General features: G+C 37.3%; 1 protein-coding gene across 50 annotated transcripts; it reads left to right on the forward strand.

The window, feature by feature from the left end:
* The first annotated feature begins 215 nt into the window (after nucleotides 1–215).
* Nucleotides 216–27388, forward strand: LOC113669497 (uncharacterized). 50 transcript variants are annotated; one of them, XM_089188227.1, is made up of 13 exons: nucleotides 216–477; nucleotides 2568–2632; nucleotides 5974–6228; nucleotides 10556–10760; nucleotides 12058–12723; nucleotides 17615–17962; nucleotides 18336–18519; nucleotides 20394–20612; nucleotides 20701–20818; nucleotides 24139–24212; nucleotides 24800–24934; nucleotides 25468–25700; nucleotides 26097–27388. In XM_089188227.1, exons 12-13 carry the CDS (start codon nucleotides 25469–25471, stop codon nucleotides 26453–26455), a joined length of 591 nt encoding a protein of 196 aa, XP_089044353.1. In that variant the 5' UTR covers nucleotides 216–477; nucleotides 2568–2632; nucleotides 5974–6228; nucleotides 10556–10760; nucleotides 12058–12723; nucleotides 17615–17962; nucleotides 18336–18519; nucleotides 20394–20612; nucleotides 20701–20818; nucleotides 24139–24212; nucleotides 24800–24934; nucleotide 25468; the 3' UTR covers nucleotides 26456–27388. The 50 variants fall into 50 exon arrangements, with proteins under 50 accessions (XP_089044353.1, XP_089044355.1, XP_089044342.1 ...); XM_089188229.1 differs by having other exon boundaries at nucleotides 17615–17855; XM_089188216.1 differs by lacking the exon at nucleotides 17615–17962 and adding exons at nucleotides 13557–13817; nucleotides 22846–23848 and having other exon boundaries at nucleotides 12453–12723; nucleotides 19998–20818.
* The last annotated feature ends 314 nt before the right edge of the window (nucleotides 27389–27702 follow it).

Below are 27702 nucleotides of genomic sequence, written 5' to 3' on the forward strand. Positions count from 1 at the left end.
CTCCGCTCTCTCCAAGCATTCCTTTTCCAGACATTTCTTTTTCAGCGGGCTAGCCTAGATTCTGATAGTTAGGCCATTGGGAGTGCTTGTAGTTTGCCGTTAAAAGAGCGAATTTTTGGTAAAAAATGGAAATTTAAAAAGAAATCGGCTTAATGCAAGTAAGTAACCCATACCATGATTACTTGTCAATCTGCTAGTGCTTCTGGGATCGCCAGCTTAATTGCGCGTCAGTCAATATGGCGCCTGATCATGGCACGCATGCTGCGGTGGCTAGAAATTGGTCCTTTCCTTTAATTTATCTTCGAAACTTTATTCTTTTTAAGCTACTTTGTGTCAAAAGCAACGAGTGGGATAGTTTGTCTACGAAGTCTTACCAAAAGAGCGTGAAATGTACTCGAGGGGTTACTTTGCACTTCGCTCGCTTGCTAGGACAGATTCAGCTTGTTTTGATGCGGGCAATACAGCTCATGATCACAAGTAAGACAATTAACATCTTGTTTAGCTACACTTTAAATAACATACGCAGAAGTAGTAACCTGTTGATCAGTAGAGGTCTCTGCCTCTTAATATTATCAACATCATAACAAAAGGTGTAAAAGATCCACGCGCTACTTCTTTTGTGGATGCGCTCGAGTGCCTCAATCTTTTACATTTAAGGGAAATCCCCATACGATTACAAAGTTCCCTTAGACGCTACTTAAGATGATCAATTTGATTTTAATCTCTAGGAATTCTTGAGTGCAAGTTAACTTTATCCGAAGCAATATTAACCTAATCAATAAATTTAAGGGTCTGACATCTTTTACGGCGACCACCAATCAGTTAAGCTCATGGCATCGCTTAAAATAACTTCTACTTTTCCTATCGTATTTCTCAAGTTGGACTGAACTAATTTTACAGTGAATGTTTTGAACCAGGGAATAGCTGTCAATGGCTTAGTGTAATTAGCCAGTTGCCAGGGCAGTAACTGGTTTTGGACAACCCTAGCTTATGAATTTGGAGTCAATTGGCTTTTCCTTCCACTCAAATTTACAAGGGGTTGGTTGCTATTGCCCTCAACAGTGTGTTCCAGAACTGCCCTTATTTTGATGATAACACTTTTAATAATGTACAGGAAAAAATTATTTTTGTCTGATTGGCTTAAAACAAGTGCTTTCTCATGTAACACTAGTGCAAAGTTGTAAAACTACAGGCTTGTGCAATTATGCTGTCTTAGAAAAATTTACTCATGCTTATTAACACCAAATTGCATTCAAAATCATGTCATTACCCATACATACATTTATGCAACTGTTCAGAATTGATATTTGAATTTTTTGTCTTCAATCCTCCCCAGCCCTTTCAGTACATTTGAGTCTCTCTAAAACGAGTGTGGTGATGTTTCTATGGATTAAAACATGAAGGGAAAGTTAAGGGTCATGAAAAAACCACAAAGACATAATTTGATTTAACTGTCATAATCTTACTTTATTAAATAACACGACAGTATGTAACTATCATTTTCCATCTCATGAATTAAAGGAAAAACATGCTACAACATTTTAATTTACCAAGACTGAAAGTTACTTGAAGAAAACTAAAAAAATTGTACTTAACAAGGTGCCAATTTCCTTGAAAGAATTGGGAATGGTATGTCTTGAAAAAATTTACCAGTAGTGACTAAAAAAATCTCAGATTGATGAAAATCACAGAAGTGAACTTGAGACAACTCAAACATTCAACCCTATTCCCAAATAGAACCTTTGCTCATTGCCCACCGCAACTCCAGCCAAACACTTTACAGCCACCTCCCAACACCATAACAACCACCTTGTTCCCCTTAAACCAGGTTGGGACCCTCACCCTAGCCTGTACCCTTCCTGCCTTCATCCCAAACCCAAACCCTTTCAATCCCTACCCATCTTAACACATTACCTCCCTCCTCCAGCTCCCCTGATCCCCTTCAGTCATAGTCCCATTGTGAAACCTCCACCCACAGTGGTACCCTTCCCTACCAATACCTTTCTCAGTCCTTAAACTACCACCTCTCCACTGCCCAATTACCCTCCACCCCAAACATTTTAGTTGTCTCAAATCCACTTCAGCATTGACATCAGTCTGTTTTAAAATTTTATGGGAACAACATTCCAAATTTTCTCTTGAATGTCTGACAACCTCTAAATTACATGCAATATCATGTTTTCAAAAGCACAGTTCTTTACTAACATGCTATTTTGGATAACTACATACAGTGTTGCTACAGAAGTCATTTATTAAACCTTTTCAACAAATCTTAGAATTTAAAAAAAATTTTATAAGATGTGGATTGAGAAATCTTAACAGTAACTAAGTACTTAAAAAAATTGCAATGAGCCGAGACTTGAATCATTTTCCCCCCAAAAAATTATAATTTGAAATTTGGATTAAAATCAACCCTGGAACACTCAGATTTCTCCTTTAGTAATAATGCTATTAGTGATGTAAAAGGTTAGCTGTTAAGTTGTCAGCTTTAGCGCATATTTTGGAGAGCTCAGAATGTTCCAAGTTCAAAATATACAAAATTTGAAATGTCATGTTTTAATTTCTAGCAACCTTGATTTAAATTCAAGTCAAAGCTCTTTTTTGGGGACAAAAAAGTTACTTCATATCAAATGTAAGTTTTTTAAGATTTGTTGTTTGTTAAATAGGTGAAATATGTATTACATTGAACAACATATTGAAGAAAGTTTTAAGGCTACTTTTTACAATGAGTGACTAGCATCTACAACTATTTCTTACAGTATTAATGTTGTATCAAACATTTAGCTCATTAAAATGAAATAAGTGATTTCCAACTACGGAAGCTCTTGATTGTTTTTCAAATTCTCCTGGTCAATGCCATTGGAAAAGTCAAGGAAAAAGTAGGGAGAATATGTATACTAATTTTAAGGTGGAATAAGTAATTGCACCACAGCCGGACATGTAAACCCCAAAAACCCCACATGGGGAAAAATGGGGACCATGTTCCCCGAACCTATGCTATGGTGATTAAACCTTCGGGGTTTGAAGGTTGCTTAAAATGTTTTCATCACATAATGTTTTATTAATTACACAACCTTTGTTGGCGATTTTCTGTTATAAATTACTTTTTATTAATATTTAAATATCTCCTTTCTAGCCATTGGTAGTTGTAACTTTTGTACAAGCTGAAAAAAATGAAATAACAGATCATATTAATGTTATGAAGAAGGTAGTACTAGTAGTGCTTAATGTTTGTAACTTATTTTGAATAATTTGGAATGTCAATCTTGCTGACACTCAAAATTTGCACACTTAGTTTTCCTAGGTGAAACCAGATGAATAATTATTTAGGATTCAAGCAGTCTGTATTAAACCCTTTAACTCCCACGAGTGATCAAGACGGAATTTCTCTGTACAATATTCATACATCATTCTCTGTACAATGTTCATATACCATTGATGAGAATAAAAAAATATATCAGTCAATTTGGGGATAATAAGTTGATCTGATACTAAATTATCTTAACTAACATTATAAGAAGTGTATGGTTGACAGTAAGGAGAATTACAAATTTGATCTGAAAGTTAAAGGGTAAAAGCATATCAGAGGTTTTTGAGTTTATTTGCTGAACAATTTCTACCTGATAAGATTTAGTATTCTCTTTACCTGTTTGCTGGATAATGTATAGACTAATATTATTGGGAGAAGTTACATGTTTATCACTTCTTGGAGTTAAATGCTTACCTGGATATGATCTATGAATTCTGTCTGGCTAACTTTTGGTGCTCTCGAATGATCAGATTTCCTGGAAACTAATTAAAATATTTCAAGCTTTTATGCATTCTGTATTCATAAAAGTTAAGCTTGCTTACCTTTTGAAGAGGCTGTGAATGAGCTGTGTATGAGCTGCAAAAATATTAAGAATTTGTACATTTGTTTGTGGTTTGAATTCCTTTTTCCTGCTATGAATCTAGCTATCTGCCTTAGAAAATAGGCCTCGAGTTCCTAATGTAAACATTTTGGTGGACTTACCTTGTTTTTATAAGAGATAGACTGAAATAAGAGACTTAAGTACCCCTCACCTTTTTTAGCTGTTTAAAATAAATGTTTGAGAACATACTGATTACTAACATGATATTAGTAAAAAAATTTATTTATTTTTAAGAGACTGATGGTGTAATGAATAGTAAACTATCAAACTGCCACTGTACAACCAAAATAGGCTTGGAGCTACTAATAAAAGTAAATTTTGTTAGTACGCTTACCTGGTCCTGAAAAAAAGGATTAATTAAGTTAGCCTGAAATAATGACACTTACCCTGCTCCTGAAAAGAGGCAGTTGTTAGTAATTATTATTTTCTAAGAAAGTCACACAGAAACACAGGTTTGTTTTTTTATTTATTTTTTGTTTAGATGAACATCATTCTTAAGACACAGTAAATCTGTTATTTTGGTGACACTCTTTTGTTATATTATGTAACCATCAAACCACAAATTTGCCCCCGAAAATGGGCTCGGAACTGCTAGAATAAAAGGTGTCAGTAAACTTACCCTGAAAAGTAAATATATTAGTAAAGATACTATTTAATTTTTAGCTACTTTTGTAAAGAAAATCACACGCACACAGGTTGTTGCTGTTTATTTTTTTCTGAATTATTACATCAGTCCCTAGTTTAATTATAGTTGATGGTGGGATGTGCTTCCTATATGAAAAATTTAGCATCTGTCGAAACCTCAAGTGTTCTTGTGTCAGTAAATGTTGACATCCCGATTAGAACACTCATGGTGCCCCAGATGGTTTAGAAGGTGGCTAGCTAACAAGTCAAGGTCATTACCAAGCCTTAATAAAAAAAATTGGATGCCATTTGGTGTTGAAATCAAAAGCCGAAGTATATAGCCGAAGTGAATTTTAAGCCGAAAGCCGAACTCGGAAAAGAAAATAAAACCCACCTACCTGGTGACATCTTGGAGACCTTGCCCTACCTTTGTATGGGTTGGTTGCTGTACACATCAAGCCTCTGTGATTGGCTATGGGAGTGAAGAGTATTTAATTTCCCAATTTTTTTGGTGGCAGCTTGTAAGCTGACTTGTCAAAATAATTGGCTTAATGTATGAATTGAAAGCAAAAATTTCAACTGGGCCATATCTTAAGACTAACATGATGTTTCCTCTCCACTGTGACTCTTTGTCTGATCCATGATGTTTTGATAAGTGAGTTCAAGATAAATTGGCCCGCAATTTTGACTGACAGCTGTGATGCTGTCAAATTGCAACTGATAATTAGCCTACTTGTTTTTTTCTGTGACCTAAGCTGGTGTGTGCAGTTCCCTATTTCCCACTAAATGAAGCCTCGACAAGCGGCTTCAACTGGATTTAAACCTTTAAACATGATGGAAGTGGCAAATGAGCACACTTCCCAGTTGAATGGTTTAAGTTATCCAGTCATATATATTAACTAAGTCAATGTCTGGTTGAACCTTTGGCCAAAACTGTTGGCTGTAATAAATTTTTGGGTTTAATTTGGTCAAAACTGCTTCACTAGATTGCAGTCCATGGAATTGCTGCCATCAGGTGAAACAGTATAAAATTGTTTCTTTAGGCGCAACTAAGCAGGGAGATCCAACGTGAAAGAGTTGATGTCGGTATCCATGGTTGAAGAGCCATTGTAGTCCTGAAGGTTGTGTGCAGTAGATCCAGTCTTGATGTAGAATCAAGGCCGAAGTTGCAGAAAGAAAACCCTTAAGCTGAAACCTAACCTGAGCCAAAAATACCTGAAAAGGAACCCAATTAAAATTAAGGGTTGGAAAAAAGGGAGGCCCAGCCAATCCCAGGGGACCCAACTAACTAAACTAACTACATTAAATTAAGCCGAATGAGAAGTTCACGGACTTCTGTTGGAAATTTGAAATAAGGTTCAACCAGCGTACTATGTAGTAGTCCCTCTTGCCCAACCTACAAGGAATTGTCTGACCTGTTGTGTTTGTCTTCCATCAGGGTCTTCTTACTGACTCATTCCCAGATGATCATTAGAGTAAATACATGTAATAAGATACAGCAGACATTGGAAAGGAGTGAAGAGAAACTTGATTTGTAGACTCATCTTCCCAAACAGTCCAACTCCCCAATCTTCATGTTTTCCTCATCAGAATCAAACTGGGAGGAGTCAGCCTTGACTTGTCTCGGGAAGGTGACTGGACTGGAATGGACTGCTGGAACTGGAAGTGGACCATTTTATCAGGATTAAGGCAGGTACTGTAGTTAACAGATGTCAATACCAGTGGCTAAAAATGAATATATGATTATTCAGTTATATTTTGGGATATAATATAAGAATTTTGGGAATTTGAAAAGTTATAAAATTGTGGTGAAGAATTCCTTCAGAAAAACTTTCTTCTTTGTACATATGGAAATTTGATTTGTCTGGAATGAGTGTTCAAAACACTTTGCGGCAAAGGGAATTTTTCCTTTGAGGTTGTTGTAATACTATAGTCATCTACTCACCTAAGTCTGCTTGTTCAGTGTGGTCTCCATGTGGTTGATGTTTGGATGTTGTGAGGATTGATCCCTTTTTGACCTCTGTCTGGCCTGTTGACTATCTTCTTCAGCAGCCATTTTCTAGTTCTGACTTAGTTACAGTTGCATAAGTGCACAGTCATGCCTTACAGCATTTAGCATTTAGGTGAATGGGTTTGAATCCCATTGAGACAAAAATATCTCCGATTTATTTCTTTTTTTAAATTTTTTCTCATCAACTGTCTTGGGTTTGAATCCCAATGCAAGAGATACTTTTGGTATCAACCTAGTCCTATACCAACAGCAAAACATGTATCCAAATTGTATTAAGTTGGATGCCATATTGTGAAGCTTTTAACCAGACCTTATTATCTTTTACATTCTTTTGGTGGTATTGAACCCTAATGAAGCTCAATTTTTGTGCCACTAGGATAATTTTTGAACCATCCTGACAAACACGAAATTAAAAAAACAAACAAACAAACCACAAAAAGTGATGTGGATTGGGATGGAAGCATGTGACTTGTATATAAGAAAGAGAGAGCACTTTGCGTATAAGAGAGCAGGGATCAGTGACTCGTACTCAAACAAGATGGAGATCTGCATGGCTATGCATGCAAATACATGTATTGTATTATATGTCTCAGTCTTTGGCTCATCAAGTGCTTGGAGAGAGAACATAACAGGATTTTAAGAAGGTTTTGGAACAGTTATATGGTCAAGTACTTAGCATGATAGGAAACTTTGTTGTAGTTCTTGTGCTGATATCCTTAATCAGAGAAGTGACCTTTGAAGTTGTTGTGGGCGTTTGTTAGAAGGATCAAGTCCAAGTTGCAAGTGTTTCCTCACTTTTTGAATAAGCAGTGTGGATTAGGATGGAAGCACATGACCCTTGAATAAAGAAAGAGGGCACACTCTACCAGCAAAAAAATGGGACCCTGTGACAAACTGTTAAGCCAGATGCAGATCAGTGTGGCTATGCATGCAAATTTGTTTTATAGTTGTCTCTTGTGCTCATAGGGTTGAAACATGTCAGCACTTTGAAAGAAGTGCTTGGGATGTACAGCAGGTTTCAGAACCTTTCCTTCAAGATAAATGACAAGGCCATGGACATCCATATAAGAGGTATCCATTGAAGCTGTTGAAGGCCTTTGTGATTGTTGCTCAAGAGGAGCTCTTGTCCACATTGAGGAAAAACAGTTTGAAATAACGTATTTTGCAGACTAAGAATGAGTTTAAAACCTCATGCCTCATGGTCAGTGAGAGAGTGTTAAGATATCAGTGTAGAATAGCAATGAAAGGGAACAATTTTACTTGGTTTAATAGCTGTGACTGGCATTAGCTGATTGTTATGAAGAGTTGAACAATCACTTTTTTGTCTTGTAACCTTTCATTTGGTTGTTGGGGATAAAAGCTGAAGACAGGATGTTGACAAAGTCTGATGGCTGTGAATTGATTCCCAAAAACTTGCCAGTGTCAGTTTGAGTAGTGGAGAATATACACATACAGGTCTTGCTTGTGAGCTTCAGTCTGTTTTTCTTTTGCTAACCCTTTAAACCCTTAGAGTGACAAGCATCTAATTTCTCCCAACAACATCACTCCTGAATCACACATTATGGTCATGGGAATAAAGGAAATGGTCACCAGGGAAGAAACCTTTTGATTGGCCAACAAATTCTCCTCATCAGCACCTTAGGAAATGTATAAAGAACAGTATGGAGAGTATGCATACTGATCTTAGGGTGTAAAGGGTTAATAGCTGAGAATCACTGCATATCCAAGGTACTGGTTAAGCTTAGCTTCAGGCCTGTTTCTTCACTGAACCAAACCACTTGATATTCCAGGTCTTGCTTGTTTGCATCATGCCTTTTTTTTCTTGATTGAGAGGTGACATTTACTTGTAAACATTCTAGATCTTGCCTCTTAGCTTCAATCTTTTGTTTCTTTCTGAAGAGTGTAAGTGAACCTCAAATTATTCCAAGTCTTACTTGTTGAATCAAGGTTGTGTTTCTTCTGTTAGAGCTTACATCTTGTAACTGAAGAATGTAAGTGAACCTCAAATTATTCGTGGTCTTGCCTGAATCAAGGCTGTGTTTCTTTTGCTAGAGCTTACATCTCTTACCTGAACATCTGCTATATCTTTATGAAAGGTGTGGTGGTACCTATACATGTACATGCCATCGGTGCTTGGGTAGGTTTAACTTTTTTCCTCTTGGGACTGACGTATACATTAATTTGAGTTTCTAGCTCATTGTGCTTTGGTCAGAAGTTATTTAATTATTTCCGCAATAAGCTCTGTCATCACTTGCACCCTTGCTTATGAACAACTAAATGTGTAAAATCAGTGGTATCACAGGAAGAAAGTGATCCACACATATGAGATTATTGGAGAGATCTTAAACCATAGAATTGTATACTATGCAGGCAAAGATTAATAGGGCCGAAGGAAAGACAGAGATGCCAGGGATGGAATCAACGTATTTGAAAAGACAGGATAAAGTCTATTACACTGAGACTTAAGTAGACCTTGGGTCCTAGAAAACCCTGTTAGGGAAATAGTTGCAGTTGGGGACATACAGGTGGAGCTAAAACACAGGAAGGTTTACAGATATATCTTGTAATACTTCAGTCTTGTTCCTTTTTATAAGAGCCAAATGGAGCCACTAGGCTTTCCACTTCTAGTCTCTTACCTAGAAGTCTTGCTGTCCTCTACAGGAGCTGAACCAAAGGCCCAAATATTCCAGTTTGTCCTCTTAGCCTCACATCTTGTTGTCTTCCATAGGAGTTGAAATGAAAGACTTAATATTCCAGTTCTTTCCTCTTAGCTTCAAGTCTTGTAACCTTCTATAGTAGTTGAAATAGGGAAATGAATATCTAGTCCTCGCTTCTTAGCGTGAAGTCTTGTTGTCATCTATAGGAGTTAAACTGAAGGATTAAATATTCCATGTCTTGTCCTTTAGCTTCAAGCCTTTGTTTCTTCATCAAGAGGTTATGTGATTCACTAAATATTAAAATTCTCACCTTTTTGCTTCAAATCTTCTTGTCCTCCATAGGAGTTGAATTGGAGGATTAAATATTCTAGTTCTTGCCTTTTAGCCTCACATCTTGGTGTCTTCTCAGTATTGGTGCTGAAAATATGAACGACTAAATATTCCAATTCTTGTCTTTTAGCTTCAAGCCTTTATTTCTTCATTAGGAGTTGATGAGTAACACTAAATTTTCATGATCTTGCCTCCAAGCTTCAAATCTTGTAACCTTCCATGGAAGTTCAAATGAAGGACTAAATGCATCAGTTCTTGTCTTTAAGTTTCAAGCCTCTGTTTCTCCATAAAGAGTGAATTCATACTTCTTAGTATTCCAGGTCTTGCCATTTAGCTTCCAGTCTGTTAAGAGCTGATGTGTACATGTACCTCCATATACTCCAATTCTGGCCTTTGTTTCTTTATCAAGGGGGAATGTGTTTCTCTAAACTTTCCAGGTCTTGCCTTTCAACTTCAAGCCTTTATTTCTTCCTCAAGTGGTGAAGTGAAGCACTTTACATTCCAGGTCTTACTGAATGAGGTGATGTTTGTCTGACTTTATATTCTTGCAGTTGATCCAAAGAAATTGACTGGTTGTTTTTTTAAGTGTAGTAGGCTAGCATGTTGTGGGAAGTACAGCCTTTGTTGTATTCCGAGCAAACCATTTACTTTGTAACTGTAAAGTGCCTATAAGTAAGATTTAAACTACACAAAGGTTAAGTAACACATTTCCTACTGACAGTGCTCCTATGAACTCAGTACATATGTATATAATTTGGTGTGTTAAAAAAGAAAATGAATGAAATTCTGTGAATGACTCCATTGCTGAATTTGCTCTAGGAGCTTACTACAAAAAAAGAAAACCTTGGAATTTGTCTGGTAAATGAAATTTTTACTCTGACCTTTTACTTAATTCACCCTTTTAGGATGTTGGTATGTTTGAAATTTGCCTGTTTGGTTCCTCTTTTTTATTTTCTTTGACCAGCTAAAATGGTTACCATTTATTTTTATGTGTTTTTGAGTTTTACCTGATTTTTCCACAGCCTTTGCTTGGTGTTAGTGTTGCTGATCTCATTGAAGAGATAACCTGAAAAATGAAAGCCTACATGCAGTTATCATGGTATACACACAGAGCTAACTTACCATCTGCAGGAAGAGCTTGAGTTGGAAAGGGTTCTCTTCTTTGCATCTTTCTTTACTGGTCCATGTGATCACCTACAATATCATCACTCCTGGAATGTGTAAAAAGTTAGTATTGTCATTTCTACCGAAGCTGAAATGTTTGCTCCCGAAAATGAGCTAGTCCCCGAAAATGGACTTAAAATGATTTCTCAAACAGAAAGAGGGGCATTCAACCACCTCACAACGAATGTGCCCCCGAAAATGGGCTTGTTTAAGCTGCTAAAAGAAAAGTAGCGAGTAGAGAAAAATTTTGCCCCCGAAAATGGGCCCAAAAAGCCTGAAATAAACGGTGTTAGTAGCACCTAACTTCCTACTGGAAAAGAAAATCTTGTGTTAGTGATGTTCTGTTAATTGTAATTTGTAGCTAATTTATTTAGGAGAATGACACAAACACAGATTTTTGTGATTTTATTTTTTTGAAAAGATTACATTAATCCTTAGATAAATTATAATAGTTATGAGTGGGATGCGCTTTCCTAAATGAAAAATTTAGCATCTGCAGAAACCTTAAGTGTTCTTGTGTCAGTAAATGTTGACACCCCGATTAGAACACTTATGGTGCCCCAGATGGTCTAGAAGGGTGGCTAGCTAACGAGTCAAGGTCGTTACCAAGCCTTAATAAAAAAAATTGGATGCCATTTGGTGTTGAAATCAAAAGCCGAAGTAATAGCCGAAGTGAATTTTAAGCCGAAAGCCGAACTCGGAAAAGAAAATAAAACCCACCCACCTGGTGACATCTCGGAGACCTTGCCCTACCTTTGTATGGGTTGGTTGCTGTACACATCAGGCTGGGATGTTGAGTGAAGAGTTGATTTTGCCAAATTTGGTGACAGCTTGTAAGCTGTCTTGTCAAACGAATTGGCTTAATGTATGGTTTAAAAGCTGATTTTGATTCAGGGCCATTTCTTGAAACTATATGACGATGTCTCCTTTCCATTGTGACTCCTTTTTCTGCTCCCAGATGTTGATTGATGTATCATATTTTTGACATTCATTGGCCCATAATTTGGACTGACAGCTGCTATGCTGTCAAAATACAGCTGATAATTAGCCTAGTTTATTTTCTTTGTGACCTAAGCTGGTGTGTGCAGTTACTATTTCCCACTAAATGAAGCCTCAACAAGCGGCTTCAACTGGAGTTAAACTGTTAAACATGATAGAAGTAGCAAATGAGCACACTTCCCAGTTGAATGGCTTAACTTCTCCAGTTAAATGACCTAATTAATATCTGGTTGAACCTTTGGCCAAAATGGTTTGCTGCAGTAATATTTTGGTTAAATTTGGTAAGAAATGCTTCACTAGATTGCAGTTCATGGAAGTGCTGCTATCAGGTGAAACATTATAAAATTGTTTTTTTTTTTAGGCGCAACTAAGCAGGGAGCTCCAGCATGGAGGAATTGGTGTTGGTTTCCATGGTTGAAGAGCCATTGTAGTCCTGAAGGATGTGTGCAGTCGATCCAGTCTTGATGTAGAATCAAAGCTGAAGTTCCGAAAGAAAAAACCTTAAGCCGAAACCTAACCAAAGCTGAAAATACCTGAAAAGGAACCCAATTAAAATTAAGGGTTGGAAAAAAGGGAGGCCCAGCCAATCCCAGGGGACCCAACTAACTAAACTAACTACATTAAATTAAGCCGAATGAGAAGTTCACAGACTTCTGTCGGAAATTTGAAATAAGGTTCAACCAGCGTACTATGTAATAGTCCCTCTTGCCCAACCTACAAGGAATTGTCTGACCTGTTGTGTTTGTCTTCCATCAGAGTCTTCTTACTGACTCGTTCCCAGATGATCATCAGAGTAAATACATGTAATAAGATGCAGCAGACATTGGAAAGGAGTGAAGAGAAACTTGATTTGTAGTCTCATCTTCCCAAACAGTCCAACTCCCCACATCTTCATGTTTTCCTCATCAGAATCAAACTGGGAGGAGTCAGCCTTGACTTGTGATGTGTTAGTTGGGAAGCAGTTGGAGAAGGAAGGCAACTGGACTGGAGGAACTGGAAGTGGACCATTTCCTGAGGACTAAGTCAGGTATGGTAATTAACAGATGTCAATGCCAGGCGAAAATTGATATATTAATTACTTTTATGACAGAAAACTTTAGTACAGTTGTTTTTTGATTGCAAGAATTTTTTTCAAACTTCAGCAATGGAAGGGAGAGCTGCAGAGACAGTTTCATGATAATTAATTTGACCAACAGGACAAAAAATTGTCACTCAGGAATGTGTTTCCTATGAGTAAAGGTCATTCTGAAAACTGTAAGAATTTTGGGAATTTGAAAACTTTTAAAATTGTTGTTAAGAATTCCTCAAGAAATACTTTCATTGGTGCACAAATGGAAATTTCACTGGAGTGTTCAAAACACTTTGTTGCATGTACAGAGGCTGTCAATTTACATAAGAGGTTGTTGGAATGCTGTAGTCATCTACCCACCTAAGTCTGCTTGCCCAGTGTGGTTTCCATGTGGCTGACATAATTAGAACCATCCAAACAAAAAGAAAATAAAAAACAACAAAACACAACAAGCAACAGAAAGTGATGTGGATTTGGATGGAAGGATGTGATTGGTAGGTGATTTGCCCATAAGATTGTGGGGATCAGTGACTCATACTCTCTTATACAAGATTTAGGTGATGTGGCTATGCATGCAAATACATGTAGGTATTATATGTCTCTTTGGCTCATATGGATGAAACATGGAAGCAATTTGTAATAAGCGCTTTGAGAGAGAACATTTTGGGATGTAAAGTAGGTTTTGGAACCTTTACCAGGTCAAATGCTGAGAAAGAGAATGATAGGAAACTGTGTTGCAGTTCTTATGCTGAGATCCATAATCATAGAAGTGTCCTTTGAAATTGTTTTAGGCCTTGTTATAAAGATCAAGCCCAAGAAACAAGTAAAATTGTTGTCCACTTTGTGGATAAGCATTGTGGATCAGGATGAAAGCACATGACTTGGATTAAAAGAGAGAGTGCTCTGCTAGCAAGAGAGTGGGGTTCAGTGACTCACTGCTAAACCAGACGCAGATATGCATGGCTATGTTTACAAATTTCTATTACATGTCTCTTTGGCTCAGAGGGATGAAACATGGCAGCACCTAAAAAGAGGAGTGCTTGGAATGTAAGGTAGGTTTTGAACTTGGTGAAGGCCTTTGTGATGGTTGCTCAAGTTGGTAGTGGAGCTCTTGTCCACTTTGTGGAAAATTAAAACAGCTCAAAATGAAGTATTTTGTTTACTGAGAATGAGTTTAACCTCGTGATCAATTAGAGAGTGTTAATGTGACAGTGTGGAACATCAATGTAAGGGAAAACTTTGCTTGATGTAATACCTGTGATTGGCTTTAGCTGGTGATATTCAGTGTTGAACAATCACATTGTTGTATTGTAACCTTTCATTTGGTTGTTGGGGATAAAAGCTGAAGACAGGATGTTGATGAAGTCTGATGGCTGTGTACTGATTCCCAAGAACTTGTTCTTTTTTTGTTTTTGTCTTTAAATTCCCTACTAAAGGCTAAGTGGTGAAGAATATACTTACAAGTGCTTGCTTCTGAGCCTCAGTCTGTTGTTCCTTTGTTAAGAACTCATTTGAAGAACTATAAAAATATCCAAGGTACTGGTTAATGAATCTGTAAACATCTCAAGGCTTGATCTCAGACAAAGTCTTTGTTTCTTGATTCAGAGCTTAACTGGATTATCTTATTCCTTTCAAAGGCCTCAGTTGTGTGGAAAATACATGTGCATGCTATTGATGCTTGAGTGGATTTTTTTAATGGGACTGATGTCTGTGAGTGTTGGCTCACTGTACTTAAGTTGGAAGCTCATTTCTCTATTTGCATTAAGCTCTGTCATCAGTTGCTCCCTTGAAAGTAAGCTACACATATGAGAACATAAGAGAGAGCTCTTAAGCAATTGAATTTTATTCTATACTGGCAAATATATAGGAGGCGGAAGTAAAGATGGGAATGCCAGAGATGACATAAACATTAGGACATAAGGATAGAGTTCATCATGGTGAAACTCAAGCAGACCATGTTAGCAGTTACTAAGGGAGATAACCTCAGACTCTGGAAACCTTGTCAGGGAAAGAGTTGCAGTTAGAAACATAGGAGGAGCTACATTGCAGGAAGTTCCATAATATTTAAGTGTTGTTCCCTTTTGTAGGAGCCAAATGAAACCACTGGGAACTCCAGTTACTTAGAGAGATAACCTCAGACTCTGGAAACCTTGTTAGGGAAAGAATTGCAGGTAGGAACATAAGAAGAGCTACATTGCAGGAAGTTCCATAATATTCAAGTGTTGTTCCCTTTTGTAGAAGCCAAATGAAACCATCGGGAACTCCAGGTTTTGCTTCATAGCTTCAAGTCTTGTCTTCTCTAGGAAACGAAGTTCAGGTAAGCATAATCTAGTTCTTGCTTCTTATCTTTTAAGTCTTGTCTGTCTTCTAAAGGAGTTGAAGAGAAAGACTAAATATTCCAAGCTTTGCCCCTTAACTTCAAATTTCCTCTGCCTTCTAGTGGAGCTGAAGTGAAGGACTAAACATTCCATTGATTGCCTTGTAGCTTCAAGAGTTTTCTTCTTTAGGAGCTGAAAGGAAGGACTAAATATTCCTGTTTTTTTCCTCTTTGCTTCAAGTCTTATTGTCTTTGTTACAAGCTGAAGTAAAGGACTGAATATTCCATTTCTTGTCTGGTAGCTTCAATTCTTGTTGTCTTCAATAGAAAATGAACTAAAGTATGAAATAGTCCAGTTCTTGTCTCTTATCTTCAATTTTTGATGTCTTCTATAGGAGCTGAAGTGAAGAACTTTTTCTCTTAACTTCAAGTCTTGTTGTCTTCTTTAGGAGCTGAAATGAAGGTCTAAATTTTTCCAGTTCTTGTCTCTTAGCTTCAAGTTTTGTTGTGTTCGTTAGGAGGTGAAGTGAAAGACTAAATATTCCATATTTTGCCTCTTAGCTTCAAGCATTGTTGTCTTCTTTAGAAGCTCAAATGAGGAACTGAAGATTCCACTTCTTGTCTCTTAGCCTCAAGTTGTGTTTCAATAAGAGCTGAAGGGAAGGACTGCATTTTCCAGTTTTCTCTCAACTTCAAGTATTGTTGTCTCCTATAATGGCTGAAGTAATTTTTCCAGTTCATGCCTTGTAGCTTCAAGTGTTGACGTCTTCTTTAGAAGCTGAAACAAGAGACAAAAGATTCCACTTTGTTACACATACAAGGACATAAGAGAGAGCTCCTAAGCAATGGAATTGAATTCCACGCTGGCAAAGATATAGAAAGCTGAACTAAATAAAGAACATGAAGATAGAGTCTATCACGGTGAAACTCTAGCAGACCATAGTTACAGTTATTAAGGGAGATAACCTCAGATTCTTGTTAGGGAGAGAGTTGCAGGTAGGGATATAAGAGGAAGAGCTAGATCCCAGGAAGTTCCATAAATTACTCTTGTAATACTTTGGTTTTGTTCCCTCAGGTAGGAACCAAATGCAACAACTGGTAGATTGAAGTTTTGCTTCTTAGCTTCAAGTCTTGTCTTTCATCTAAAGGAGCTGAAGGTAGAGACTAAATATTCCAAGCTTTGCCTCTTAGCTTCAAATCTGCTCTGTCTTCTATTGGAGCTGAAGCAAAGCATAGCTTCAAGAGTTTTCTTCTTTGGAAGCTGATGGGAAGGACCAAATATTCCTGTTCCTCCTCTTTGCTCTAAGTCTTGTTGTCTTTGTTACAAGCTGAAATAAAGGACTAAATATTCCATTTCTTGCCTGGAAGCTTCAGTCTTGTTGTCTTCTTTAAAAAATGAAGTAAAGGAGTAAAGATTCCAATTCTTGCCTCTCTGTTCTAGGAGCTGAAAGAAAGGATTATATATTACAGGTCTTGCCTTGAATAATTATTCCAGTTCTGGCTTCTTTGCTTTAAGCTTTGTTGTCTTCCATAGGAGCTAAAAGAAAAGACTAAAGATTCCAGTTCTTGCTGTGTAGCCGCAAGTCTTGTTTGTCTTCAATAGGATATGTTGTAAAGAACTCAATATTCTGGTTCTTGTCTCTCGACTTCAAATATTATTATATTCTCTAGGAGCTGAAGTAAAGGACTAAATATTCCAGTTCTTGTCTCTTAGCTTCAATCGTTGATGTCTTCTATAGGAGCTGAAGATTCCAGTTCTTGTCTTTTAGCCTCGATCTTATTTGTCTTCTACAGGGCTGAAGTGAAGGACTCTTATTCCAATTGTTGCCTCTTAGCTTCAATTTTGTTTTTTTCTATAGGAGCTGAAGTAAAGGACTAAATATTTCAATTTCTGCCTCTTAGCTTCAGTTTTTGTTGTCTTCTAAAGAAGCTGAAATAAATTAAAGGAGTAAATGAAATAAGGACTGAAGATTCCACTTCTTAAGTATCTCTCAGCCTCAGGTTTTGTTTGTCTTCTCTAGGACTGAAGTGAAGGACCTAATATTCCAGTTTCAGCTTCTTAGCTTCAATTCTTGTTGTCTTTTATAGGAGCTGAAGTAAAGGACTAAATATTCCAGTTTCTGCCTCTTAGTTTCAAGCATTGTTGTCTTCTATAGAAGTGGAAATAAGGGACTGAAGATTCCACTTCTTAATTGTCTCTCAGCCTCAAGTTTTGTTTTTGTCTTCTCTAGGGCTGAAGTGAAGGACTTAATATTCCAGTTTCTGCTTCTTAGCTTCAATTTTTGTTGTCTTCTTTAGGAGCTGAAGTAAAGGACTAAATATTCCAGTTTGTACCTCTTAGCTTCAAGCATTGTTGTCTTCTACAGGAGCTGAAATTACTTCCACTTCTTGTCTCTTAGCCTCAAGTTTGGTTTGTCTTCTCAAGGGCTGAAGTGAAGGACTTGATATTCCAGTGTCTGTCTCTTAGCTTCAATTTGTGTTGTTTTTTAAAGGAGCTGAAGTAATGGACTAAATATTCGTTTCTCTTCCTAGTGTCAAGCATTGTTGTCTTCCATAGAGGCTGAAGTGAGGGACTGAAGATTCCACTTCTTCTCTCTTAGCCTCAAGTTTGGTTTGTCTTCTCCAAGGTGAAGTGAAGGACTAAATAGCCCAGTTCTTGCTTCTTGGCTTTAAGTTTTGTTGCTGGAATGAAGGACAAGGTGGAGGGTGGTGATACATGACTGACTTCACTTACTTGCATTTGATCCAGATAACTGACTTGGTGTTTTTGTAGGTGCAGTAGCTGGCTTGATGTGGGTAGTGAACAGCTGTTCTGTTGTATCCAAGTTAACGATTTTCTTTCCAGCTGGAAGTGCCTAGTAGGATTTAAACTACACAAGGGTTAAGTAACAGATTTCCTACAGCAGCATTCCAAATGCACTTGACCTTTTTGCAAATGATGGGCCCTATTATATAATTTGTTTTGTCCAAAAGATAAATCATGGAGTCTCTGTTGATGACTCAGTCACTGAATTTGCTTTAGTGGCTTTATGCCCCCAAAAAAGCTTGAAATTTGGCTTTATTGTAGATAGAATTTATACTTCAGCAATGTGTTCTGAAAAACTTGCTTTTTGTTCTGTCAATTCACTTTTTACTCAATTCACCCCTATAGGGGGTGGAACGGTTTAAAATCTGAAATTTCTGTGCGCAGGTAAAATTGTTACAATTTTTATAAATTTATACTTTTGATGTGTTTTACCTTATTTTTCCACAGCCTTGTCGGTGTTGATGATCTCACTGAAGAGATGACCTGAAAAGCCAAGTATGTACGTTGTTATGTTTACACACAAAGCGAACTTACCAGATGAGCTTGGGATGAAAAGGGTTCTTTTCTTTGCATCTTTCTTTACTGGTCCATGTGATAATGAGCTACATCGTCTTTCCTGGAATATGTAAAGGTTAGTATTTTCATTTTTACGAAAGTTGAAATGTTTGCTCCCGAAAACAAGCTAGTCCCCGAAAATGGACTTGTCCCCGAAAATGGACTTGTCCCCGAAAATGGACTTGAAATGGTTTCTCAAAGGAAGGAAGGCGCCTTCAACCACCTCACAGCGAATGTGCCCCCGAAAATGGGCTTGTTTCAGTTTCTGAAACAAGAGTTGTATGTAGTCCTGAAATGTAGATATTTATTTAGTATAGTATTTTTGCTTAATGTTTAACTGAACATTGAGAAAATGACACAGACACACAGAAGTTTGTGGTTTTATTGTTTTCGAAAGATGTAATTGACATGCTTAGTGCTTGTAGGTGTAATCAGTGTTATTAGTCTTAATGCAACTTTGCCCCCGAAAATGGGCCTAAAAAATCCTGAAATAAATGATGTTAGTAGCAATTACCTTCCTTCTGAAAAAAATCTGGGGTTAATAATGTTATGTTAATAAAATTTGAAGCGTATTTGACATTTAGGGAAATAACACAAACACACAGAATTTTGCGATTTTATTATTTTTCTTCATAATATTACATGAATCCTTAGTTAATGATAAGGGTGGGATGCGCTTTCCTAAATGAAAAATTTAGCATCTGTAGAAACCTCAAGTGTTTCTGTGTCAGTAAATGTTGACACCCCGATTAGAACACTCATGGTGCCCCAGATGATGTGAGAGGGTGGCAAGCTAACGAGTCAAGGTCGTTACCAAGCCTTTATACAATAAATTAGATGCCACTTGGTGTTGAAATCGAAAGCCGGATTGATAGCTGAAGTGAATTTCAAGCCGAAAGCCGAACTCGGAAGAGAAAATAAAACCCACCCACCTGGTGACGTCTCGGAGACCTTGCCCTACCTTTATAAGGGTTGGTTGCTGTACACATCAGGCTGGGATGTTGAGTGAAGAATTGATTTTGCAAAATTTGGTGACAGCTTGTAAGCTGACTTGTCAAAAGAATTGGCCTAATGTATGTTTTAAAAGCAAGTATTGATTCTGGGCCATTTCTTGAAACTCTCCCTTCTCTTCCTTGTGTTTCCTTGTTTGCTCCCAGATGTTAATTGATTTGTCATATTTTTGACATTCATTGGCCCGTAATTTGGAGTGACAGCTGTTATAATGTCAAAATACAGCTGATAATTAGCCTAGTTTATTTTCTTTGTGACCTAAGCTGATGTGTGCAGTTACTATTTCCCACTAAATGAAGCCTCAACAAGCGGCTTCAACTGGAGTTAAACCATTAAACATGATAGAAGTAGCAAATGAGCACACTTCCCAGTTGAATGACTTAACTTCTCCAGTTAAATGACCTAATTAATATCTGGTTGAACCTTTGGCCAAAATGGTTTGCTGCAGTAATATTTTGTTTAAATTTGGTAGGAAATGCTTCACTAGATTGCAGTTCATGGAAGTGCTGCTATCAGGTGAAACATAGAATTGTTTTTTTTTAGGCGCGACTAAGCAGGGAGATCCAGCGCGGAAGAGTCGATGTCGGTGTCCATCGTTAAAGAGCCATTGTAGTCCTGAAGGATATGTGTAGTCGATCCAGTTTTGATGTAGAATCAAGGCCGAAGTTGCCGTTAGAAAAAACCTTAAGCCGAAACCTAACCTAAGCCGAAAATACCTGAAAAGGAACCCAATTAAAATTAAGGGTTGGAAAAAAGGGAGGCCCAGCCAATCCCAGGGGACCCAACTAACTACACTAACTACGTTAAATTATGCCGAATGAGAAGTTCACAGACTTCTGTCGGAAATTTAAAATAAGGTTCAACCAGCATACTATGTAGTAGTCCCCCTTGCCCAACCTACAAGGAATTGTCTGACCTGTTGTGTTTGTCTTCCATCAGAGTCTTCTTACTGACTCATTCCCAGATGATCATCAGAGTAAATACATGTAATAAGATGCAGCAGACATTGGAAAGGAGTGAAGAGAAACTTGACATGTAGTCTCATCTTCCCAAACAGTCCAACTCCCCACATCTTCATGTTTTCCTCATCAAAATCAAACTGGGAGGAGTCAGCCTTGACTTGTGAAGTGTAAGTTGGGAAGCAGTTGAAGTAGAAAGGTGAGTGGACAAGACTGCCGGTACTGGAAGTTCCACCAAACCCACAGGGAATTTTCTGACCTGTTGTGTCCTGTATCGTGTCTTTAAGACTGAAGCTTAACCACCAGAGTTGGTGAATAGACTGGACTGTTGGAAGTAGATGTAGATCTGAAGTGGGTGCGGATCTGAACTGGAGGTAGTGGACTGGATTATCAGCCAAAAGCCAGGTAAGGCTGGTCAGAGATTTTTCTAAAATTGCAAATTTTATAGTATTGTTTGTATATTACTTCTTTAACTCTCACGGTGTGATAAGTAATTTCACTGTTTAACCTGTACCCTTTTACTTGTAAGTTAGAAGGGAGAATTGTTTGTGTTTCTTTTTGATAGATAGTGTTGTTGAATTGTGAGGAGAAGCATCGTCTTCGTGTGAAAAAATTTTTTTTCCTCAATAATGTTTTATTTTGCTAAACCCTTTAGCCTCAAGAGTGACCAACATCTAATTTCTCCTTACAATATCAATAAGCATAAAAGAAAAACTAGTATCCAGGCTGTTTGAGTTGAGGGAATAGCGAGGATAATAATTCTCTCACGTACTTGTTATTGATATCATGAAAATGAGGTTCTGGGATCATTTACAACCCATCAAATTACACTTGAAGTGTTGGATAATGAACGTTTACTTCTGCTTAAAAATGTGAAAGGAAAAAAGTGTAGATGTGATCACATTTGGTGACTTATGGTACATCATGAATTTTATAGAATGTGATGGTTTTTTTCCAGAACAGAGATAAAGGCTGAGCGGGCCAAATTTGTATTTCTTTAGAGATTTCGCGAAAAGTTAAAAAGGAAAAATTCCGCGGTCTTTTAAAGGGCTCCTCGGTAGGTGTGAAAACAAAATCAGACAAAATAAAACAAAAATATTGATCTAACCAGTTTCTTTCTTTTACATTTCTCTTAAATTCTTTTTGGTTGAAAAATTCAGTGAAAAACAACATTATCATGTATTTTTTCACCTATTATCGCTAAGCTCACTGCTTGTGGTCCAGCGGAAATGTTTTTAGAACTTTGCGGGTGGAGCTAAAAATTGTTGTGTTATTTTTTTTCCTACGAAAATAATGTTCTTTGATAGTTATTGATAGACAGTGGAAATCACGGTTGACATATTGAGATAAGCTTTAACCAAAGTGTTAATTGACTATTATTACTAAGCCGAGTGCAGTCAATTCGAATGAAATTTTACGAGTGGTCGTTTGTCGGATTGCGGAAATTTTTTTAAGAACTTTACACTTGATGAGGGAGAGTTAGTAATTTATTTTTTACAAAACTTGGGCTGTTACTCGACGAATAATTATCAGATCTCTCCGTTAATGCAGGACAAAACAAAAATGCTCAGGCCAGTGTTGTTGTTGCATGACGTTTTGATACAATACATTCAATTTCAAAGCGGAAAGTCAGGTGTAGATTTGCTTAGGGTTAGTTCTCTTTATTAATTTGTTTGAGGTATAAATGAAATTATATTCAAACAGTCGTCGCTGAAAAAAAGTTCACTTTCTGAAGTCAGATTAATTAGCGAAGTATTGTAAATGATTATTTTCCATTCACAATCGGAACACGAGTCTGTAAGTCATTCATTCCTTTACGCGCCAAACGCGCCGCTTTCGCGGGCCATGTTTGCCCAGACTTTTTTCAACTTCAACCAAATTTTTCGAATTTTTCCCGAATAAAACCTACCTTTAATTCAAATTTCATGTATACTAAACAAGGAAATGTTTTAACACTCACCTAATTACGTTGTTTTCTCTGCACTTTGTTCTTGTTTGGTAACAACATCTCGACAGGCGCTAAGAAACCGAGTAATTAATTTTTTTTTTTCCCATGAACCTGGAAGAAAAAAAAGTAATTTACACAAAGTTAATAAAGAAAGTTGTTTGCTGCATACTTCAAGACAAACAAACACTTACGAACGTAATATTTAAATTTTACGGTTTGAAAGTACTCGGAACTTTCTCTACACCGCACGCGAACAATAATGTTGCCTCAGCGTTTGAAAAGTGGAATGAAAATGCTTAAACACAAACCTGTGATTCTGTATTTTCTGTCGCTTCTTTTAAACTTCCTGCTTAGGTTCCTGATAGTTTAGTTCAGGCAGCAAAGGTGCGAGTAAGTGAGAGATTTAATTGCAGTAGAATATTGTGCCTTGAATTGATTTTCAGGGAGTGAAGTTTTTGAACTACGCGCTTTGTTTTCTCCCTAGATCATGTGATCTACTTTTCATCACTGATTGGCCTATTTTGTCACTTCGACGCACGTGGTTTGATTCCAATTTCTGATTGGCCACAAATCTGACTTTGATGAGGGTTGCTTAAAGTTATGAGTAGGGCATCGAACGCTTCCCATGAGAAACATCAAGGCCAGTTTTCAAACTGTTTTTTTTTGGAAGGGAACAAGGGTAACCAGCACTTCCTTAAGCGGCATCATGGTTAATGGTTTATTTAAAAAATTATATGTGGAGACTTTTATCTGGCCAGCACATTGTCGGAAAACTGTATGGATACCCTTCAATTTTTTTCCCTTAAAATGTCTCACTGGGGTTTTTGACATAAAGTGATGAGGAGGGAGGGGTGAGCTTAGTATTCATTTTCGTTCCTGAACCCTCGCGGACCTTTCGCGCGCGCACATCGCTCGCTAGTTCATACGCTTTGCCGCTCATATCGCCGCGTTAGTGAGAGCCGGCTTGCAAGCTACGCGCGTGTGCTTTATGGCTCGAAGTAATATAGAGCAAAAACTTGTGCATATACAAATTCTCAGCGAAAAAAAGTCAAGTTTGGCGGAAGATAATGGAATTACTTTGTTTTTTTTTCCATGAGTCTGAGATAAAAGCAGCGAGTTACTTAAAGAATTTGCAAACGCAGAGTTCGAAAGGTATAATTAAAGGTCAAAATAATGATAAGAATTTATCGCAAAGGAAAATGAAACACTGTGTAAATGTAATCTGTAATCAATGGCTGAGACAGCGAGATAATTATTTATTAAAAATAACACCAATCTCTCTATAATGTTAGTAAATGCGACCATCACTGGTTTGTTTTATCTGTAGGCTGTAAAAGTAAAAGGCCGTTGTCATTATTTTGTAAACGGAAAATTTTCGGAATATATGTGAGTCTTATGTAATCATCAACTGCCGTCAGAATGACAAAAAAGCACTGAGTGGTTTGAGTCATTAGCTCGTAGAAGTCTCTTAATACTCCGCGTTTTAGGTAAGACTTCACCGCAAGAAATTTAATAAAAGAGATAAAACAATTTATAAAACCAATGGGAGCTTTCTCATTAATCGAACCTTGTGGAAGTTCTGACGAAAGTCATCCTTGATAAATAATTTATCAGTTTTCAATTTTGTTGTTGGTCGTGAGGTATATCTATACAAATTAACTTTTTAGGATGTAATTTGTAGAAATTTCATCTTCTGACTTTTTTGTGGACAATTGTACGAGATAGGTAGATTTTTGCGCGTTTTTTTTCCCAAATCAAATTTCTGTTGTTCTTTAAGGAAGTAAACTCGGGCGGAAAATTTGAGAGGGGTGCAAAAGCAGCGGAAATCTGAAGCAACTAATAGTGCTACATGTAAGTAAAAGCGTCTCAATGTTTATAATATTCATTCAGGAACTGTATGTGAGAGTATGGCTCTCACAGCTCATAAAGATATTCAACGTACAATTTAAAAGTGTGTGAATGCGATGTGTTTAAGACTTAAGTTAATATTTACAGATATATTTCAAGACTCAGTTTCGTGGTGAGAAAATGTGGCGTTTAGAGAAGTGCGGTAGTCTCAGTACTCAGCATGTCCATCGCTATATGTATGTTTTTGTTTGTACAGATGTGTGTGTATTTTTCATTTAGTTGAACGGGGAAATAAGCCTTTAATCTTCTTACTGCATTTGCGCTTTTCCTTATTTCGAAAGGAAACGGAATGGTTTAGAATTTCAGCATCACCTCGGATTTTAAATAATCTTTATATCAGAATATAAGGTTTATGAATAAGATTGTTTTTAACTTCCTCTGTTTACTTCGTGTTTACGTGGCCTTCCTTTTCAGTGCATTTTTGCTAGATTGAGCTTAGCAGTACCGAATACTATGTATTACATATAAAGGAGCTGAGATTTTTTTATTTTAAAAATAGATTTCCACTTTCTTTTATTTACCTTACACAGTGTTATCTCCCCGCCAAGCAACTCCTTCAGTTCTTAATTATTAAACACCGCAGAGAAAGTGGAAAGCATAATTTCTTTTCAAAACAGTAGGAGTCACGAATGGCACCTTGTGTTGAATGGATTTTAATTTAAATCGTAAGAAGCTCAATAAGACATCATTATTTTCTATCTATAGTGATAGCATCGGCTTTGAAGACCGACAACAAAAGGAAATGAGGATTACCTACCATTATTGTCGGTTTTAAAGCTGTGTTCCCGTCTTTAATTTAGTATTATAAGAGTGTATAATTTAGTATACAAGTCTTATAAGAGAGGAAGAAGCATTTTCCAACGTGTAATATGTAATTTCTGGTTTTAATATCACAATTTACCTAACCTACGGCCCCATACCGTCAAAACGCAATATCATTAAACGTTATCATTAGCACGCGCCTCGATTTTGATGGCCTTTAATTAATTACATGACCTGAAAAAGAGATAAAGTTAACTAAAACTATAAGAAACGAATCGCAGTTAGTGCGGGCAGTTCATATTTAAATTTTGGGGGTGAAATATAAAACGCAACGTAATCCTCGACCAATAAGAGAGCAAAAATCTCTGTTATTATCTGAACAATTATTCTCGATCATTAATAGTCGAAAAACCATTAACTTTTTTTACTTTCACAGGATGTTGGAGAAAATGATGACAGCTGTAGCATTATTGGTGGTGCTGGTGACCATGTTTGCAACGTTTTCACGAGCTGAGGAAAAATGTGCTGGAGGCCACATTAATCAAAATCTATGCCAGAAGACTTGCAACTTCAACAAGTGCACATGCGACATGGTGGACACAACTTCTTTCTCAAGCTGCTCTCAAAAGTGTCATATTCTCTCTTCGTGTCCTGCGATGGATTGTTCTGGTAACCAAACTTTATTTTTCCAAGCCAAGTGAAATCTCCTAACAATATCAATTCATTCGTAAGCAGAAAGGCGACAAGAAGGAAATTAAATAATCAATCAGGGAATATCGTTTGATTCAACACCAAATTCTCAGTACTAAAGCAACTAGAAATGTTCAGTAGACAGTACGAAGAATTAAGATTTAGATCTTTAAAGCAAGAGGGTTCACCCTTTGGTACTGGCAGGCAGACTTTGTTTAACAGTCAAGATCCTCTTTCGTTGGTGATCATTTCCTTGATTCTTGTGACATTAATGTGTGGTTCAGGTGTGTTATTGTGAGGAGAAACTATATGCTGGTCACTTTTAGGGTTCAAGGGGTTAAAACTTAAAGCGTTGTGTTTTATTTTTTCATTTAGGGAGAAACGCCTGTGCGCAGAAGTGTTTTTTCGGTGAGTGTAACATGAATTGTGGATCAAGTAAATTCTGTTCACAGTTATGCGTATGGAAAGCCAGGTGTAAACAGATCACGTGCTCGTCACCCGCGTGTAACCAGGTCTGTGCAAACTGTACGATGGAGTGCACCAGGGGGGTGGACAAGTGTGATCAGATGTGCCTGGGAGGAGTCTGTAAGATGAAGTGTTTTGCTACGCAGTGTAGAAGACAATGCTTTAAAGGAAGTTGTGATTACATCGGCGAATCTCAGAGTAAGGCGTCAATAGTTCAAGACAGAGCGTTACTGTTCCTGATTACAGTTGTTGGCCCATTAAGGATATAACGAGAGATCTCGTGGGACAATACTAGCGAAGGACGATACCGTCTATAGTTGATAGCCAATAAAACAATTGTCAATGAATAGGCGTTGTCACATCTGGCCACATATTTTATAGAAATAGTCCATTTAAAGACGGTCTCGTGTGTAGTGCATCAAGGAAGGAGAAAGGCATTGCTTGGAAGACATGTTAACCTGTAGAATCAGAGCGGAATATCTTTATCAACCCCTTAATCCCTGAGAGTGACTGGCATCTAATTTCTCATTTCAATATCACTTATGAATCCAACATTAAGGTCATGAGAATAAAGGAAATGATAATCAACCGAAGAACCTCTTGATTGTTAAATCAATTCTCCTCACCAGCACGTTAGGAAATGTATAGAGAACAGTATGGAGAAAATATTTAATGTTTAAATATGGGATGATCAGTATTGTAGGGAGAAATTATGTGCTGGTCACTCTTAGGGATGAAAGGGTTAGGAAAGTCTTAAAAAGGACTTTTTGAGATTGTTCACTTGTTAGAGGTTTCCAAGTTGTGTTGAAAACACTGGACAATTGCTCTTGAGCCTTGCAACTTCGTGGCTTTGCATCTGCGTGCTTCCTTCCTTGTTGTGCATGGAAAAAGTATTGCTATGTATAAGTTAATCTATAAGAGAAGTTAATCTCCTTCGTACCTGTTGTTTTGTTTCGCGACTAAATAATAATAGCAAGTGGTACAGATTTCCTAACAATTGTTTGCCTTTGTGATGTCTGTTGGACCTTCATTGAGGACTGAACAATCGAGAAATAGTTAATTAATAAGTTAATAAAAAATAGATCGACGTGTTCAACTCTTATAACCCTTTAATCCCTAGGAGTGACAAGGTTCTAATTTCTCTTTATAATCCATCCCTTGAATCAAATGTTTAAGCTAGGAGAATAAAGGAAATGATCAGCAACTAACGAAGTTCTTGATGGTTTTACAAATTCTCCTTTTCAGAACATACGAAATGTATAGAGAACAGTATGGAGAATATGCATAATGATGTTGCGGTGCAAAGAAAATTATACAGAGCTTCTGATTAAACTACAAGCAGGTGGTCATTATTAGTGCTTCGGGACGAGCGTTTCTTCGCCCGAGGGGGGAGGGGGGAGGGGTTTGAGGCCTTGAGCGACACGGAACGGTGGAAGGTCTGCAAGGGATCTGGTACTGGGACTCCCGGCGAACCTCTTCCCGATTCGTCTCGAATCTTGCCCTCGGGCAGAGAAAC

The sequence above is a fragment of the Pocillopora damicornis genome, chromosome 11 (genome assembly GCF_964200805.1).
Source record: "Pocillopora damicornis chromosome 11, jaPocDami1.2, whole genome shotgun sequence".
Classification (NCBI taxonomy): Eukaryota; Metazoa; Cnidaria; class Anthozoa; order Scleractinia; family Pocilloporidae; genus Pocillopora; species Pocillopora damicornis.

Coding starts and splice junctions, on each gene's coding strand:
- LOC113669497 (XM_089188183.1), top strand. Junction 25,701..26,096: donor TCCTGCGATGGATTGTTCTG/GTAACCAAACTT, acceptor TTTTTCATTTAG/GGAGAAACGCCTGTGCGCAG.